Genomic DNA, 17,708 nt, shown 5'->3' with positions numbered 1-17,708 from the left:
ATAATAAAAGCATTTTCAGTAATTGGGGCTTTATAGCCAGTAGTTTAAAAAAATATTGTGTCAATAGTACTTTATTAGCAAAAGAGCTGCAGGTAGGAATTGCTAACTAATTAATATATTACTGTTTATAAAAATAATCAAAATATTTCAATAATTATGGTCTTTTGGAAATTAAAAATATTAAATGATCATTTTCAAGATCATTTGCATCACTTTGTTTCCCATCAATTTCAAATGAATACTAAAGGATAAGAGAGCAGACAGCATGAATGTTGTGCTACCAGTTTATTTGATACAAAAAAATTACATGAAATTTGGCACCTCTAAGTTGTCCTAAATACATTAAGCATCCCTGCAAAATATAAATCTCTCTTTGTAGTTATAAAATGTATATTATTTTATTAAAACAAATTACTGGTGATAGTCATGTATGGTTACTTTAATGATATACAGTTCACTGCCAGCAAGGTATAAATATAATTCTTATTATTTGTCTGATATAAAAGGTTGTTTGAAATTCTATCAATATGCCTCAGTTCTATAAGTCTTCCAGTCAACTCTACCTAAACAATATTCTGAATTTCATTTTATTAAGCTCACTTCTAATGTCAGTATGAAATCTGTTCCAAAGTAACATAACAATTAAAATAATAATTTCAATTTTTATAATATTGTGCATAATAGAAGGTACATCTCAGAGGAAGACACTTTGGCTTTTGTAGGACTGGAATAGATTAATTCTTCTGACATGAGCCCTATACTTGATTGCAAGTTCAGTAAAAGTTCCTTTCTCACCTCATGTTCTCCAAAACAATTGCCTTAAAGTTTATAATTTACAAATACATTTTCATCGCACCATTCAAAAAGAGTAAAAATTATATAAACACTTGAGAAATTTTATGGAAAATTTTTAAAAGCTGAGGATGTTTCATCATTCTTCTGACATTCTATCACTGTTCAACTGAGGAAGAAATGCATTCCTTTAAATTTAACTAAGGTGAGAAGTCTACAAAAGTGTATTTCTGGTTTGTAGTTGTTCAGTACTACATTTAGTTTAAACAATAATTCAGAACACGTAATTCCTAGGCTTCATTAAATGCCATTAAGTGCCAGACCATGTTCTCTATTAACACTAACAAAAGAAATGGTCACAAGTTTAAGAAGAACTTAATTGGAATGACTAATAACTTTACAATCAGATTGCACCACAAGACTTCTGGAAATACTTAGTACATGCAATGTATGATGGAAGATTTCCAACATCAAATCGGCCACATACGTGATGGACAAACACTGGTTTCCTGCAATATAAAAAGCAGAAGTAGCAAAATGGCATAAATATTTTAAATTAATTTGAAAATAAACATTATTACCTTGTGTAGACCCAAAGCAAAAAATTTCCAGGCGCATCTCTCTCTTCCAATGGTGAATTCTAATGAAAATAAATAATTTAAAAGAAGTGTTTTGTATAAATTACTGAAATAAATAATCCTTATATTTTTCCAAGGAATTATAAATTGATTGAAAGGAAAATATGTTCTTGGGAACTTTTGGGCCATTTGATTAGGTATAGCTGTCAACATATTTGATTCAAGCAAATAATTTCAATATAGTCTTCCCATCAAAATAATAGTAATTAATTGTCTTTAAAAACACATTGGATATTTGAACCATGTTGTAGTAATTTAAAATATAAATACTGTTCAAATATGTTACTAACTGTTAATATGTTACTAAATCTACACAGGTAATGTAGAATTGGATTTGCACTAAAATGCTTAAATGTACTAATAATTAAGTGGTATAATTATTCATCAATGTGATAAATGCTGAACATTGCTCTAGTTACAACATGACTTAAACATATTTTTTAAAAAGAATAGATTGAACTTAATCTTATTGATGTTGACACTTACTTGCTTCTCTTGAAGAAATTTTGCAATCAATGGAACTGTATTTTTTGAATATATGTAAAAGCATGGGCACTAGAAAATAGAAAATTGATGTGAATAAAGAACTCTTATCAATATTCAACTAAACTAGTTTTGAATCTAATTTTTTAACTTAAAGAATTCAAAGATGAGAATATAAACTTGGTTCCACAAGACAGCATTAGCAGGAAGTGATGCTTTTGAAGTAACATTTTCCAAAAGAAGCTTTTAAAAGAAAAATGATGTGACCAAGAAATGTCATGTTAGAAATCAAAAATCTTACTGCATTGCGAGATGTTGTTTCAGTAGAGCTGGGTTTTTCTTTAAATCCAGTGACTTGCAACTTTTCATTTATTTCCAAGATGCCAAATTTTGTGGTTTCTGTGGAGAGAAATTATGTTAGTTTTCTCAAAGATTGGTTCAGGAAAGAAATAATCTTTGTAATAAATTTTTGAATTGACCTTCATCTTTGCATGGGTATGACAAAACCAAACTGCTTTCACAGTTAATATTCTGCAGCTTAGCAAATTTTGCAAGGATATCCGAAAGACTGAAGTCCTCATAGAACAATGTGTCCCTGATATAAAAGAAAAGTAGTCAAAGTGAAAGCTGGAACAGTTCATTTAAAAAGTTAAAGGTTAAATTGATTGAAACCTTTTTGTCATCTCCAAATTTAACTATTGCAAGATTTTACTCTTCTCCTCCTTGCATAAATTTCAGCTCAAGTTAAATTTTGAAGCCTATGTTGTGACTTGGACCAGGTTCATGGCCTAACCATGGCCTAAATTGGTTCCAGGTCCCTAGAGACTCCAGATGAAAATAGAACTAACAAAGGAAAATGAATGGTAGATAGATTATGATAGCAATGCATGTCAGCTTTAAGTAATATTTGCACAGGTAAAGAAAACTCTGTCTGTGCTTTCTACAGTTCAGAAATATAAGAGACAATCTTATTTAAAGACCAGACAGATATGTTAAAGGTTAAATTGTGAAGAAATACAAAACAAATTACATTTTGGTGACTAACTTATTTTGTTCTTTGAATTGTTTATCAGTGAGTACTACTGTTATAAGCAAATACCATAGAATAATAGCAGCTATAGACTAATTGATGTTAAATATCAATATATTCTGTAAAAAGCTTACATGGTTAATTAAAATTGAGGTTAAATATTGCATATTTTAAATCATTATTTTATTTTAAAACCCTTACTAGCTATTTACTGTGCTCTTTATTATTGCTTACCCGCCAAGAACCAATATATGATCATTGATGTTAAACTGAGTAATGACGAGCTGAAGACAAGCAACTGCACCTAAACGTTTCTATAAAGAGAACAAGCTGATTTTAAACAGGCAAGAAAATTTTTCCAAAAAATTGTAAATTATAAAATTTACACATCATATAACATTTTAATCACAATAATACTTCATAAACAAAAATCTCATAAATGTGGGGACACCCTTATGTTTCTTTCCTTGGCACTTGGCAAAGAGGTCCCTTGGATAATTAAGATTTGTAAAATACCTGCTGTATTTAAAATTTACAGATGGTCACTATGCATAATGGCATGAACCCAAGATTTGTGTCAGGTTTCATTGCAATTATAGTCTCCAATCAATAAATATGGTTAATATAAGTTTGTAACTATACTTCCCTGGTTTGAGTATCTAGAAACAGGATCCTGTCTCAATATATAATCTTCGGAGGGCCCAGAAAAATTTCTTTCTGTACACTAAAGTTTTTATCATTTTACGCTTAAGATGGAAGTTAATATAGTCTTAGATATCGAGCAGAATTGGTTAGCACTGAAAAGTGGCAATGAAGTATAAAGGCAATCTGATCTTATTGAATGGTGGAGCATGCACAAGGAGCTAAATTATAACTTAGAATGTATGTAGATACTGGCAGGAAGTTCTAGCATTTAGAAACAGATCAAAGACATCAATAAATTAGCTGAGTATCATTCTTGATTATAACCTAATCTATACATGTAGATCTGTTACAACCTTCTAATGTTCTCTCTAAGCATTACCTGAATACTAATAGTAAAAAAAGGAAACAAATGAATAATTGCATTTACCATTCATGAATAAAGTAATTTTATCCCCATCATAAATAGCTATTTTCTGAACAAGTATTTTTCACTTTTACATTGGAATTGAAGCTTATCTGTATCCAAATTGTAATTTCCATTGTGATGCAGTATTTTTGAAAGTCATCAATTTCAAATCATTGATTGAAAATCCTGGCTACGGCAGTGAATACCCACCTCATTGCTTGTTGTTCCATCACTTAGGACTGTGACTAGTTGGAACTCCTTTGCCCAATCTTCAAATTTTGCATAATAGACATCATTGGTCTGCAAAGATCATTGGCAACCAGTGACAAGTTGCAAGGATAATATTTTTACTTATTCAATAAGTTATAAAAAATCAGAAGAAAGTTCTAACTGACCCAGATTATAAATGTAAACATTGAAAATACATTTGATTTTGCAACAAATGTTTTCTGCAGACCAAAAAAGAGAAACTTTTTGAGTTATTTTCTTTCAATTCAGAACTGTTTTTTTTCTCTCTGTTTCAGTTATCCACCACTTCCCTGTGGGAAGTTATTGAATTTGCTTCCAACCCCTTTCTGAAATGCCAATAATTCAGAACATATATATGTTGTCACCTCTAGTTATTTTAGTTATCTTCTATCTGTAACTCCCAAATCTGCTATTTATAACCAGTTTTGTTCTAGTTTTTCAAACTCTCCTTAACTTTCTCTGCTTAAAGGGGATAAATCTCATTTTTCCACCCTTCCTTGATATTTTTAAGTCTGGCATCCAAGATGGAACTTTATTAAGGTGAGGCCTATTTTGTATAAACCTTACTTTGTATTCTATTCATCTTAATTATAGTGGTTTTTTCGACATTTTACTACCTTTGAAGGCTTTCTATGCCCACAAGCTTCATGTTGCTACACCTTCCAGAATTGTACATTTCATTTTTATTGCCTTTTCTGTTTGTAACAATGCGTTCAGTTTCTGCCATAAACTATCTTCCAATATCAACAGTTTTGACATCCATATCATGCTTTTTATTATGTTCCTTGATTTTTACCATATTTCCAAGTTTTGTATCATCTGCAAATGTTGAAATTATGCCTTAGATAGTCAGGTCATTATTTTAGCCAAACTTTTCTAGTCCGAAAAGATAGTTTTTCTTCAGAAAAAAAAAATCAATATGTAGACGTACAATAACATAAACTGCGTCGATGGACTTGATTTTATTTATCGTCGTCATCCAATGACTGATGAGTGGTTGATTGCCTACTGGTAGAAGGGGCTTAGGGATGCCATGGAGATGCTTGAAATCTCCACTATTATCATTCTGTAGATCACGATTGAATCTTGTGCCATAGCCAGCAGCTAGAATAATAGCCTTCATAGTATCCGTGCAATTTATCCTGCTGGAGAAATTAAAGCACAGCGATTATGCGATGTCACCAATATTTTAAGCAATGTGCTTATTTTTCAGAAAGGTTCGAAGACGTTTATTCTATAAAGGCTTTTCCGATTTATCTCACTTATAAAATGCAAAAACCGACTCCTTAAATCCTCCCGACATCTCGCCACTGTTACTACATTACGCGGAAATAGTCCTGCTTCGGGTGACATTCTAAAACCATAGGTGGGAAGAAGTGTAGCAACACACATAAAATGCTGAATGAGCTCCGCAGGTCAGGCAACATCTATAGAAGAAAATGATCAGCCGACCTTTTGAGCTGAAATGAAAGGTCTCAGCCCGAAACATCGACTGTTCATTTCCCTCCAGAGATGAGGCCTGGCCTGACCTGCTAAGCTCCTCCAACATTTTGTGTGTATTGCTTAAGATTTCCAGCATCTACACAATCTCTTGTGTCTGGAAAGAGGTATATCTGTCAAGAATCCCTGCGCATAGAGATTCGCAGGATATCTGTTTCACCAATTTGGCTGACAGCTCCTCTTCAATAATTACCATTGGAAGGAGTAGCTTTCTAGATTTCTTTGGAAGAGTCAATAATACTAGTGGGGTCATAGATTACCAGAGTTAGACATAATACATTAGTGTTTCGGATAAATTTTAATTATGATCATTGCTGCTCAGCGAAGCTTTTTTTCCTGAAGACAATGCGAGTTCGCCCGTTGCTCTGGTGGGAACTGAACTCGTGTCACAACCATGAAGTGAATGCAGCCCAGTTTGGGATAAGATACGGGCTGCAAAAGAACTTGCAAAGGCAGAACGCAGCACAGCCAAGAAGAAGGCGTCGACTAAGAGCCGTTTGTTGAGTAGAGGGGGATGATACGGCTGCGGGCACTGAGACCACCTCCCCACACCGCTTTACCTTCCATTGGCTGCTCGGCGGCGGTCGTGGGCAAGTGACAGAAACCGGAAGAGGAAGTAGTGGCTGGGTGCGCAGGGGCTCATGGTCGGCCAGCTCTGTTGTCAAGGAGACGGCGCTCGTTGGTAACGGGCAGGAGGAGAGGTGTGAGTTGTGCGGCTGACAACGCTGTGGGTCTCCGCAACCGTGTTGGCTCCAACATTGCTGCAAGCTGGAGGATCTACAGCCAAATCCTGAGCATTTTACTAAAATTAGCGGCTACTATCAGCCTCGGTTTTTCACGGGTGTAACTACTCATTCATCTTTGGCCGGCTTACTCTGCCTGACTCAAAGACAGCTCTACCCCTTTTCCTCAGTGACAATCGTCTGACTTCAGTGACTGTCGATCATCGTCGGGGGCAAACTCACCAGTTTAACTATAGTATTTTCATTGACGATCTTATAGTATAAACTACTAATTTTATTTACAGCTTCCCAATCATAAAGGCCGCCTTACAAGTCCGTCAAGCTAACAGTCTACCAAGTTGAGTGACAGTTACTCCTGGCGATAGAATATTTCAGTATATCTGCCAATCTCTCTGTTTACATCAGAGTGGAATTATACTAACCTTGGTTTATTCAAACAAGCCAACAATATTCTAACTTTACCAATCTTAGTCACAGTTTCAGTTTCATATCTAGCAACATCAGAACCAACTCACTACTTCTAAAACACTTCTCTTTCAACCTTCAATTTTACCAAAATCTTTGACAGTTTCCAGTTTTACTAATCTTATCAATTCTCCTGAGAGTAATTCCAACTAACAAACCTCAGCATTGCTCCATTAACTTAAGTTTACACTATCATTCACAACAAAATTGTGCCAAATTCAGTAATATTACTTACCTTAGAAGAACTCTATCCTTATTGACGCTAATAGTCAGAACACTATCAGTTTCAATTATATTATCTAAAGTACAAAGGGAGAGGGAACTATTTATAATACCAGCTGGTATGAGGGCTAGGAAGGACAGCAATCAAGTGTGTAGAGAATTAAGATAGTATCATGCCAGGTATAGTGCTGATAAAAAATGACTTTAGGAAGTCTATGAGGGAATGGACATAGGTGAGAATCTCAAGAATTTTGAGCTTACTTTGAGAAACCTTGGGTAGAAAGGTAAATGTTGAATGGGGTGGGCAAGGATGCTGCTAAATTGATGAAGGATTCTTTAGGAACTCATTACATCTGTTGAAAGCAACAAAGATATGAGCAGAGCAAAATAATGTGAAAAAAGAAGATGGCGAATAGTGACAAGAAGCTAAAGGTTAGTTTTGTATTCAGTGAGTTTAGTGCAATCCATTCAAATATGCTGATGGTGGATGGTGATGGTGATGGTGGTACCTGCTGTATAAATTTCACAATATTTGTGCATAATGGAATAAATGTAATGGTCATGTCAGGAGAAGTGAACAAAAATATAAATAGACTTTTAAAATAATTAGCAACACACCCAAAATGATGGAGGAACTTAGCAGGTGAGGCAGCATCTATGGAAGAGAGTAAACAGTTGACATTCTGTCGACTCTGGACTGGACCTGCGGAGTTCCTCCAACATTTTGTGTGCGTTGCTTTGGATTTCCGGTATCCGCAGATTTTCTCGTGTTTTTAAATAATTATCCTTTTTTCACAAAGGCCTATTACAATCTACAGAAGATAGCAAAATAATGGTTTAGGAATAGATGTGCATTATCAATAAACATTAATATTAAAATAATATTTTGATAAAAGTGCATTAAAGTTGTATCTTTTCTTGCAGGAGTATTCTCATAGAAATCAGAAACTGACTTCCTCGAAAGTAAAACAGGGCAAGCAAAATAATGAGGAAGCCAATTTGGAAGAGCAAATGAATGCAAATATTAACCTTAGCAAATATAATTTGAATGATTTACAAGAATTGCTTGCCACAGCCACCTGCAGCTGGCTTCAGCCTATTGAAGAATTTCAGTATCCAATCCAACTCCCCACTGGATTGTCAAGCCAAATGAAAGACTTCAATTACTCCAACACTATTGTTCTTGCTCCAGTGATACCAAATGCTCCATTTAATTATAAAGAATTCCAGCAAATTTTGAGGGAATTAGTGATAGGTATTTATGTTATGAATCAACTTCCATCTATTTATATAGATGGCAACTTTGATCATAGTTCCTCATGCCTTCTGTCACCTGCTTATCATGATACACTAATTGGGCAAATGTTGATAAATGTGGACTACACAATGAAAGCACTGTGGCATGGAGCTTACATGCCAAAGGAAAAAAGGATGCTCTTTTCAGAGTCCTGGCGCTCCAATATCAATACAAATGTTGATGGAACTCCTGAGACAAAGGAAAATATATCTTCTGAGTTTCTTAAAGCAGGTAATTATTTGCAATTGTTGAACATTATATAGAATCATATAATGATGTACAGCACGGAAACAGGCCCTTTGGCCCATCTAGTTCATGCTGAAACCACCTAAACTGCCTACCTCCCATCGACTTGCACTGGGACTATAGCCCTCCGGACTGCAACCATCCATGTACCTATCTAAACTTCACTTAGACATCGGAAATTGAACTTGTATGCACCCCTTGTTCTGGCAGCTCATTCCACACTCTCACGGCTCTCTGAGTGGGGAAGTTTCCCCTTATATTCCCTTAAACTTTTCACTTTTCACCCTTAACCCATGACCTCTGGTTGTAGTCCCACCTAACCTCAGTGGAAAAAACCTACTTCCATGTACCCTATCTATACCTCTCTATATCTATAATATTCTGACAAATACTGGAAAATGTGTAGCAATAAATATGGAAAGATCTGTTCTGGATAATCTTTAATACATGCAAACAATTATGTAATTTTTATTTTAGAAAGTACAGAAATAGTTCGGTTCACATTTCTTTCATTTTCAGACAAGCTGGAATTCAGATGAATGGGTGCCCTGGAAAATTATTTTAAGGACTATTAGCTTTGAGTTCATAATGCATTTACACTAAGTAAAAATTCTCACTAAGATATAACACAAAGTTAATATAGAAAAACACAGAGACAGATTAAGATATATTGCAGCTCAGGAAAGACAGAAAGTTAGTAGACTGTAACCACAATAAAACATGAAAATATCAAAACACAATATTAAGTAGGCCATTAAATATTTTACACAATGATTAATAAATAAAACCTAACATGCAATTTCGAATTTTGCAACACACATCTGAATAAAACAACGAATGCAGGAACATAATTAATAATATGAATATTTTAATGCATATTTTACAATTTTTGTTCTCTATTAATTTATTCTCCGCCTCAGGTCTTTTGGCTTGAACAGTGTAGATATTAATGTATCGCAGTGACTCAAATCCCATAGTTCATTCTACAATTCACCGTCTCATTAAAAATCTGGATACATTTCATAAATCTGATGTTAAGTCCATAGTCATTGAAAAAAACCTTACTCTGCTATTCAGCTGCTTTTGTGTGTTTAACATTCACATTCTGTCCTACCATATTAATGAATTTAATTTCACAAGTATTTGATGAAAGATTAAGCATTACCTTTGCTCTCCTGTGCGATCAGCTAAGAGTCGATGAAGTTGAGTAATCAGTGCTGAAGTAAATAGTAATTTGGTTTGTTATTGTCACGTACCAATGTACAGTGAAAACCTTTGTTTTGAATCCCATCCATCAGATCATTTTGTTACACCAGTGTACAAGGGAAAGCAATAACAGAATGCAGAATAAAGTGCTACAGTCACAGAGAAAGTTCAGTGCAAGTAGACAGTAAGGTGCAAAGCCATAACAAGACTGTGAGGTCGAGTCCATTTTATCATGACAGGGGACTATTCCATAGTCTTATAACAGTAGATTAGGAGCTGATCTTGAGCCTGGTGGTATATGCTTTCAGTATTTTGTATCTTCTGCCTAATGGAAGGTGGGAGAAGAGAGAATATCCAGGTAGGTGGGGGTTTTGATTATGTTGTCTGGTTTACTGAGGACATGTGAAGTGTAGACAGGAGAGGCTGATTTCCATGATTTGCTGAGCTGGGTCCACAGCCTTCTGTTGGGCACAATAGTTGCCAGACCAAACGGTAATGCATATAGGATGCTTTCTTCGAAGTACTGATAGAAATTAGTGAGGGTCAAAGAGGACTTGCCAAATTTCCTTAGGAGGTAAGACACTGGAGCGCTTTCTTGGCCATGGTGTTTACGTGGTTGGACCTGGACAGGCTATCGATAATGTTCCCTCCTAGGAACTTGAAGCTTTCAACCCATCTTGATGTAAATAGGAGAATGTACATCGCGCCCACTTCCTAAAGGAAATGACTCACTCTTTTGTTTCGCTGACATCAAAGGAAAGGTTTATTTTCTTCCTGTACTCCAATTCATTGTTATTTAAGAGTCAGCCCACTATGGTCATGTCACCTGCAGAATCTGTTCATGTTGTTGTGAGTGTTTGGGGAGTAAAGTGGGGGCTGAGGACGCAGCATTATAGAGCACAAATGTTGAGGATAATTGTGGCGCAGATGCAGCTACCTATCCTTATTGATTGCTGTCTTTTGGTGAGGAAGTCAAGAATCCAGTTGTAAAGGGAAGTAGTGAGTCCCAGGTCTACGAGTATAAAAGTCTCTAAATAGTTTCTGGAATATGATAATCCTAACTTTATTACCTCTATGGAATGCAAATCCATGCTCAATAAAGAACTTGTTAACTATCATAACATTTTAAGGAACATCTTTCCATTTGTGATGTTTTGATTGAAATTGCTATCCTTGTTCTGCATCTACGATGACCATTGTTTTTGCATATCGTATTTACCACAGTGTCCACTTCTGATGTTCCAGGCTTATCTCATGTCCTGATAGGTATTTAGCTTGTTTCCATCTGACATAGTATGATGATTACATGTGCTTTGGTAGAAAGAAACTAGCAGGAAAGCCATCAACATTTCAAATAGATTATGTATGATCAACACTGTACCAATTTCAAGATTCAGCATTGTGGAGTTGACAAAATACTCATCTTTCCTCTAATGACCCTAGCTGAAGAAGAAGAGCGTTTTAATTTTTATTTTGACAGACTGCTGAATCATTAGCAATACAAAAGTGCTGAAATTTTTGTCAATGATGCTTTCATTACTTTGTTTCGTCAGCACAATTTGATGCCGGTTCACTTGTCACCTAATGTTCATGATCTGTTATTTCAACCTCATGCCCCAGACCTATCTTGTGAGATATAGAGTCACAGAAACAGGCCCTATGGTTCATGCTGACTAGTGAGCCCTTCAGCTGCTGCTCTGGTAAAGCTGCTTTTGGGTAGCTTTTTACTCCGTGAACCCGGTTTTTCGTGGCCTGTGTAGCTCAATGCCCACAAGGAAGATCAAAGTTTCATGTAGATGTGTTAGAGGAACACTTTTAGATTGGAGCACAGTGGGAAAAGCTTTACTGCGGATCTGTTTATGCTATATATTATGATTCAGTCACGATTAAATTAATAGTATGTCTGGCAATATCATGTAAATAACAAATGAGAAATCGTTTTATAATCTATAGATTTTATGTTCTAAAAGCATAATAAAATATTTCTAATTTAGAATTTATTCTTTGCAAAATAGGACTTATAGATATTTCAACTGATCATGACTTTGAAGGAATCTACAGTACTGATGTACACACGGATCCAACATATGATCCCAACAGTTGTGAAGAGGTGGAGTTATTTATGAAATATGTGAACAATGTTTTACTTCAAATCAACCCCTACATCATAAGTGTTAAGCAACATCAAAATTTGTTCACATATGATGCAGATTTTGTTCTTGGTAATGCTGTTAGACTTACAGAAGAAGAAATTGATCTAGTAAAATATCAGAGACTACAGCAGAGACTGATTCTTCACAAGAAGCTTGTTGAGAAGTATCTGACAAGGAAAGCAGAGGTCCACAGAGAAATCACGTATCTCAAGTTAATTGCCTTCCTTGTGCCATTTTTTATCGCACTGAAGGAGAAGAGGAAAATTCCAGATTTGAGCAGACTTCTACCTCCATTTTCTGGTAAAGGTTACCATTAACATTATGTTTGCTGAATCTGAAAACTTTATAAATAACGTTATAAAAGGGTATACATATATACCTTTTTCTGTGAATTTATTTTCCTAGATCATTTAAAAGACTGGCCTTAAAGGAAAGAACTTAATTAATTAATGCATACAGATGATAATATTAATAATGTTTTACAGATTAATAATATTTGTATTACTTGAGTATATTTTAATCCCTTCATTCTACTTGAGTCCTGTGTTACATCTTTCTCTCAGAAAATAGAACAAGCTGCCCAGGACCCAGATCAAAACAAATTGCAAGAAAACAATTTAGCAAAAAATTTTATCCTATAATTATCCTATAATTTTGCCTTCTCTTCTCTGTTTTCTGCACCAGAATAGCTGAGAGCAAGAATATAGACAAGTCATTGAGTCAAACAGGAATAGACCCTACAGCCCAACTCGAAGCCAACCATCAAGCAACATTTACGTTAATTCTAATCCCATTTAATTGAGGAAACTGAAGTTGTATTTCACTGTTCTTACATTGCAATTCATAATCCAGCGTATCAAGCCAAAGTACATCCAAGCTATATTGATGAATCTTTCAATTCACTGATATTGATAATTGTCCCCATTCAAGCCTAATCTAAATAGAAAACAAAGTTAAAAAGAAAGTTTTCAAACCTCATTAGATTTCTTCATTTTTTTATATTAGAAAAGCAGCCTGATAAAGTTGCTTCTCAAATAATCTCTTATTAATATCATGAGTCAAATTTAATCTTTTTTGTATTTATTTACCAAAACTTCTAAAACTAGAGCACTAATCCATTGAGCACATTAAGTTTGCAAACAGCAAATTTGAATTGCTCTTCCAAGGCAACCCTGCACAATTTCAGAGTGTGAGCCACTTGTATCACCCACCTTAGTTTTCTGAGTGCCTTGACCATCATAGAATTTCTGTATAGCCAGTATGTGGCTAGCTCTGAAGAAGCATGTGTTCCAAAAACTTAAATGTTGACTCCATCATTTTTTTTGACAAGAAAGTATTTTAGGCTCCTCCAAAGCTGTATACACTCAGCTCTATTTTCAAGGGCTTGCTTCATTTGCTGAGGAGACAATTTCTTTTCACAGATAGAAAGAAGCTACTCCCCTAACCTCTGTCACCACAAATGCCACAACTACCCTCAATGAGGTACAAACTTTCTATAAATACTGTACTCTTTCTGAATAAGGCATACCTTTAAGATATATATTTTATATACTTATGCCATATATTTGTATAGCACCAGATTTTTAGACATAAATAACCTCTTCCTATTTGACAGGCAAGAAGTACATGTATAATTGTAGTTGTGATTACTGTATACTGCTCGTATTGGATTGGTATTTTCTAGTGGTATTGAACATTTGGCAGAAAATTGTAGATGGAAGTTCTTAATTAAACTAGGATCCTGCACGTGTTTTTGGATCCATTCTGAGTTTTGTCTGTCCCAGTGCCACTTCTTATTCATTCACAGAATTCGAGCAAAAGCAAGAGTCAACTATGCATCCATAGTTGCTCTGAGAAGAGCTACCTTCCTAACAGATCAATGCTGCTTAACCTGATTTCTGGGCTGAAGCTCCTCAGTACTTTTGTCATAAATCAGACCCCTAGCAGTGGCAAGCTTTTAACTCGGGCATGTAACATTTTACCTACTTCAGAGTGTGAATGTTTTTCTTTAATTTTGCTAACCATAACTCAAAGTAATCAAGATACAATCTGATTAAGTACTGATAATGTTAAAGCACTACATGAAGTTAACTCTAAAAGTAAAATGAAAATTATGAAAGGTGCAAAATGTTAAGAACACTCATTGGCCATTTTTAAAAATCATTTATGAGTGAACCCTACATAGAATAAACTTTCTGACTGAATAGAGGATGCAAGAATCCTGGAAAACATTTTGAAAGCAGGTAATTGCTATAATGGAGGTCATTTTAGAGTTTAGCAAGATGAATTAAAATAGACAAAATCATTTTTCAACTGATAATGATTTGATCTTGCAAATTTTATGATGAAGAACTGGTTGCAGTTTGACAGTTGCAGAATTAAATAGTTTAAAAGAATGAAGACATTTTTAACTTACAAAATTATTTGTCTTTAATGTCATTGAACCACATGAAGACAGTTTAATTTTAAAACAACAATGTGATATTTCAACGTTATTCACGGGCTTTCTTCACAATTATCATTTGAACTGATGTGCTAGAAATGCTATCACCATTCACTATATCTCCTTTCTTTGTTACAGATGAAAAGTTAAAAACAGAACGTGAGTTTCCACCCCTTCTTCTGGGCCCAGGCTTCAAATGTAGACATTTTCAGTACAAAACAAATGAATATTTCCATTTGCATGGTGGAATTGAATTTGATATAGGAACTCCTGCAGTTGACGATATGCCTAGTGCTATAAAGGTACTTCTGTATTTCTTTTTCTAAAGAAAGAAAGCAGTTAGAAGCATATGATTTGCACGTATCAAATTTACCAATACACATATAGTAGGTTCTTCCCAGTTTACAAACACCTGACTTATGTACAGTCCATACATACAAATGAGCATTTGAGAGACAGATGTGATGGATTTGCCAGTTGCCGTGAACAGCTGGAAACTCTACTTGATACTAGCTGGAATTTTGCCATACAGAACCCAAGAAGAGCACATTCTAGTTAACACATTGATATTCAATTTTTGAATCCAATTTAGTGATATAGCATCTGGGCTAGCAGTAGTATTCTATTTAAAGCTGTCAACAGCATTTAAAACCTTATGGATTAAAATGTTTTAAAATAATATCATTAATAGTCTGAGATCTAGACTATCTACTCCTGGGGAATAACTGACCTCTGCATGGATCCCCTACCATGTGGGAACTCAGTTCTTGGCCAGGTTTCTGACTGTGACCTGGGGAGGGCCTGTAGTTCACTGGGTAACTGCATCATTTGGCTTGATACATTGTGAGTAACTCACCCTAGTCCACTGACTTGTGCTTTTGTCCCATTCTTGCTCCCACTGAACTGGAACACCTTGCAGGAAAGTGCTGACCATTCTACCTTACTTGGGAACTCTTCTTCATCATCCTAACTGCAGTCTACGTTTCACCTCAGGTAGACATCAAGCTTGCACTTGAGGAACTAATTGCTGTGATTAACAAAACAAAGCAACATAGCCTTCACATCATGGTTAATAAGTCTTGAAGAAGTCTTTGCCTAACAACTATCAGTACATCACTTGCAATACTAGAGGACTCAATACACTTGACCACTGCTATACCACCATCAACAATGCTGACCACTCCATCTCTCACCCACTGTGCTTCTCTTGTCTGCATACAGACAGAAACTGAGAAGCATGGCATTAGTGCGAAGCACCACAAAGAACTGGACAGCAGGAGCAAATGAGTAAATGCAGGATTGCTTTGAGTCAATGAGCGGAATATGTTCAAGAATTCATCAGTGGTCTTAAATGAATATGCCATAGTTGTCACTGACTTTATATGGATATGTGTGGATAAGTGTGCACCCACAAAAACATTCCGAGTCTTCCTCAATCAGAAGCCCTGGATGAACCAGAAGATTTGTAATCTGCTAATGGCTAAATCTGTAGTACGTAGGTCTTGTGACTCAAGAAAGTTTTATAAGAAATCCCAGTACTACTTTCAGAGTGCAAAAAGGCACTTTTGGATTAAACTGGAATCATAGATAGATGTTCAACAGCTGTGGGAGGGCTTGTATGATACATCTTACTACAAGATGAGATTGGATAGCGTGAGCTCAATGCCTTTTATGCACATTTTAACAGGGTGACATAAGGCACACTCATACCAGCCCCCACATCTTTAGATGACCCTGTAATTTCAGTCTCTGAGAATGACATATGAGCTTTCTTCAAGAGGGTAAATGCATGAAAGAAGTCTGGTCTAGATGGTGTATGTGGCTAAGTGCTAAACATCTGTGTTGGCAAACTGACTGGGGTATTTGCAGACATATTCAATCTGTCTCTTCTGTGGTCTGAGGTTCCAATCTGATTCAAAAAGGCATATGGTTATAGCACAGATCAACTCCATCTGAATCCAGTTTTCCTACAGCCATAACATGTCAGCAGCAGATGCCATTTTTCTGATTTTTTACTCTGCTCTGGTTCACCAGGACACCAGGTATTCATACAGGCGTTCATCGGCAACACAATCATCCCATCGAAGGTCATTATCAAGCTTCAAGACTAGCCTCTGTACCTCCCCCTACAACTAGATACTCAGTTTCCCTGTCTAAAGACTTCAATCATTGCAGATTGGTAACAATATCTCCTCACTAACCATTAAAATAGGTGCACCTCAGGGCTATGTGCTTAACTCCTTGTATTCTGTATACACACATGTTCAAATGCACTCATGGTGCTTCTGCTGCTGGATAACCACTAAAGGAGATGAGTCAGATTGCCAGAGTAAGGCAGGTCATCTAGTTGAGTGGTATTGCAAAAACAATCTCTCGCTGAACTTCAGTGAAAGTAAAGACCTGATTGTTGACTTTAGGAAGGAGAAGGAGGACAAACATTCCAGAATTCATTAGGAATTCCGTTGCGGAGAGATCAGCAGCTTTAAATTCTTGAGTATTAACATATTGGATGATAAACACAAGAAATTCTGCAGATGTACTGTTGAATGTATCCTGACTGGTTGTCTGTCATGTTCTGCTACAGCAGTTCAAATGTGCAGTAACATAAGAAGCTGCAGAGAGTAGTGGATTCTGCTTAAGACAATACAGTTACATCCATCCCCACCAATGGAAGGCAACATCTATCATCAAAGATACCTATCATTCCCCAGCTACCATCAGGCAGAAGCCTGAAATCCCAGACCACCAGATTCTAGGACGGTTACTTCCCTTCAACCGTTTGATTGTTGAATTAACTGGGACAACTCTAATCTCTACAGTTTAACAACACTATGGCCATTTTGACAAGTTGCTCCAAAATGGACTTTTTTTTGTTCTTGAAAAAGTTTGTGTGTAATTTATATTTTTCTTGTGACAAGTTCTTATATGATGCTACGTGCCTGTGATGCTGTTGCAAGTAAGTTTTTAATTGCTTCTGTGCTTACATGTACCCATGAATATAATCATAAACTTGGCTTAAACCTTGACTGCAAAGCTGCAAGAAATCTTGGCCTATTCCAGGTTCAAATTGTGCTTTATGCTCACTTAACTGATCTAACATGTCGAACTATAAGGTTTCTTGTTAGAGCAGAGGGTGAGAAATGTCATCTCAGTCCCAATTGCTATTCACTGGTCCTTGCTGATATTCATA

At 35.7% G+C, this 17,708-nt stretch overlaps 2 protein-coding genes across 4 annotated transcripts in view; one reads left to right on the top strand and one right to left on the bottom strand.

The window, feature by feature from the left end:
- Positions 1 to 255: 255 nt before the first annotated feature.
- LOC140198623 (glucose-1-phosphate adenylyltransferase) lies at positions 256 to 6,346 on the bottom strand. Of its 3 annotated transcripts, none has more exons than XM_072259624.1 (9): positions 6,004 to 6,248; positions 5,175 to 5,388; positions 4,205 to 4,294; positions 3,178 to 3,257; positions 2,393 to 2,508; positions 2,215 to 2,312; positions 1,917 to 1,985; positions 1,374 to 1,432; positions 256 to 1,301 (listed from the first exon to the last, which is right to left on the bottom strand). In XM_072259624.1, the coding sequence occupies exons 2-9, from the start codon at positions 5,364 to 5,366 to the stop codon at positions 1,196 to 1,198; spliced, it is 810 nt and encodes a 269-aa protein (XP_072115725.1). In that variant the 5' UTR covers positions 5,367 to 5,388; positions 6,004 to 6,248; the 3' UTR covers positions 256 to 1,195. The 3 variants fall into 3 exon arrangements, with proteins under 3 accessions (XP_072115725.1, XP_072115724.1, XP_072115723.1); XM_072259623.1 differs by having other exon boundaries at positions 5,937 to 6,019; XM_072259622.1 differs by lacking the exon at positions 6,004 to 6,248 and adding an exon at positions 6,304 to 6,346 and having other exon boundaries at positions 257 to 1,301.
- A 1,232-nt stretch (positions 6,347 to 7,578) lies between these two features.
- ankar (ankyrin and armadillo repeat containing) overlaps positions 7,579 to 17,708 on the top strand; it is a 77,692-nt gene continuing 67,562 nt past the window's right edge. Inside the window, exons 1-4 of the mRNA XM_072259767.1 lie at positions 7,579 to 7,605; positions 8,098 to 8,701; positions 11,938 to 12,375; positions 14,657 to 14,820. Coding sequence (XP_072115868.1) covers positions 7,579 to 7,605; positions 8,098 to 8,701; positions 11,938 to 12,375; positions 14,657 to 14,820 — 1,233 coding nt within the window. The remainder of the gene's footprint in view (positions 7,606 to 8,097; positions 8,702 to 11,937; positions 12,376 to 14,656; positions 14,821 to 17,708) is intronic.

This window comes from Mobula birostris, chromosome 6 (assembly GCF_030028105.1).
Source record: "Mobula birostris isolate sMobBir1 chromosome 6, sMobBir1.hap1, whole genome shotgun sequence".
Classification (NCBI taxonomy): Eukaryota; Metazoa; Chordata; class Chondrichthyes; order Myliobatiformes; family Myliobatidae; genus Mobula; species Mobula birostris.
Note: the sequence above shows the minus strand (reverse complement) of the source record. Positions and strands in the feature narration are given on the sequence as shown.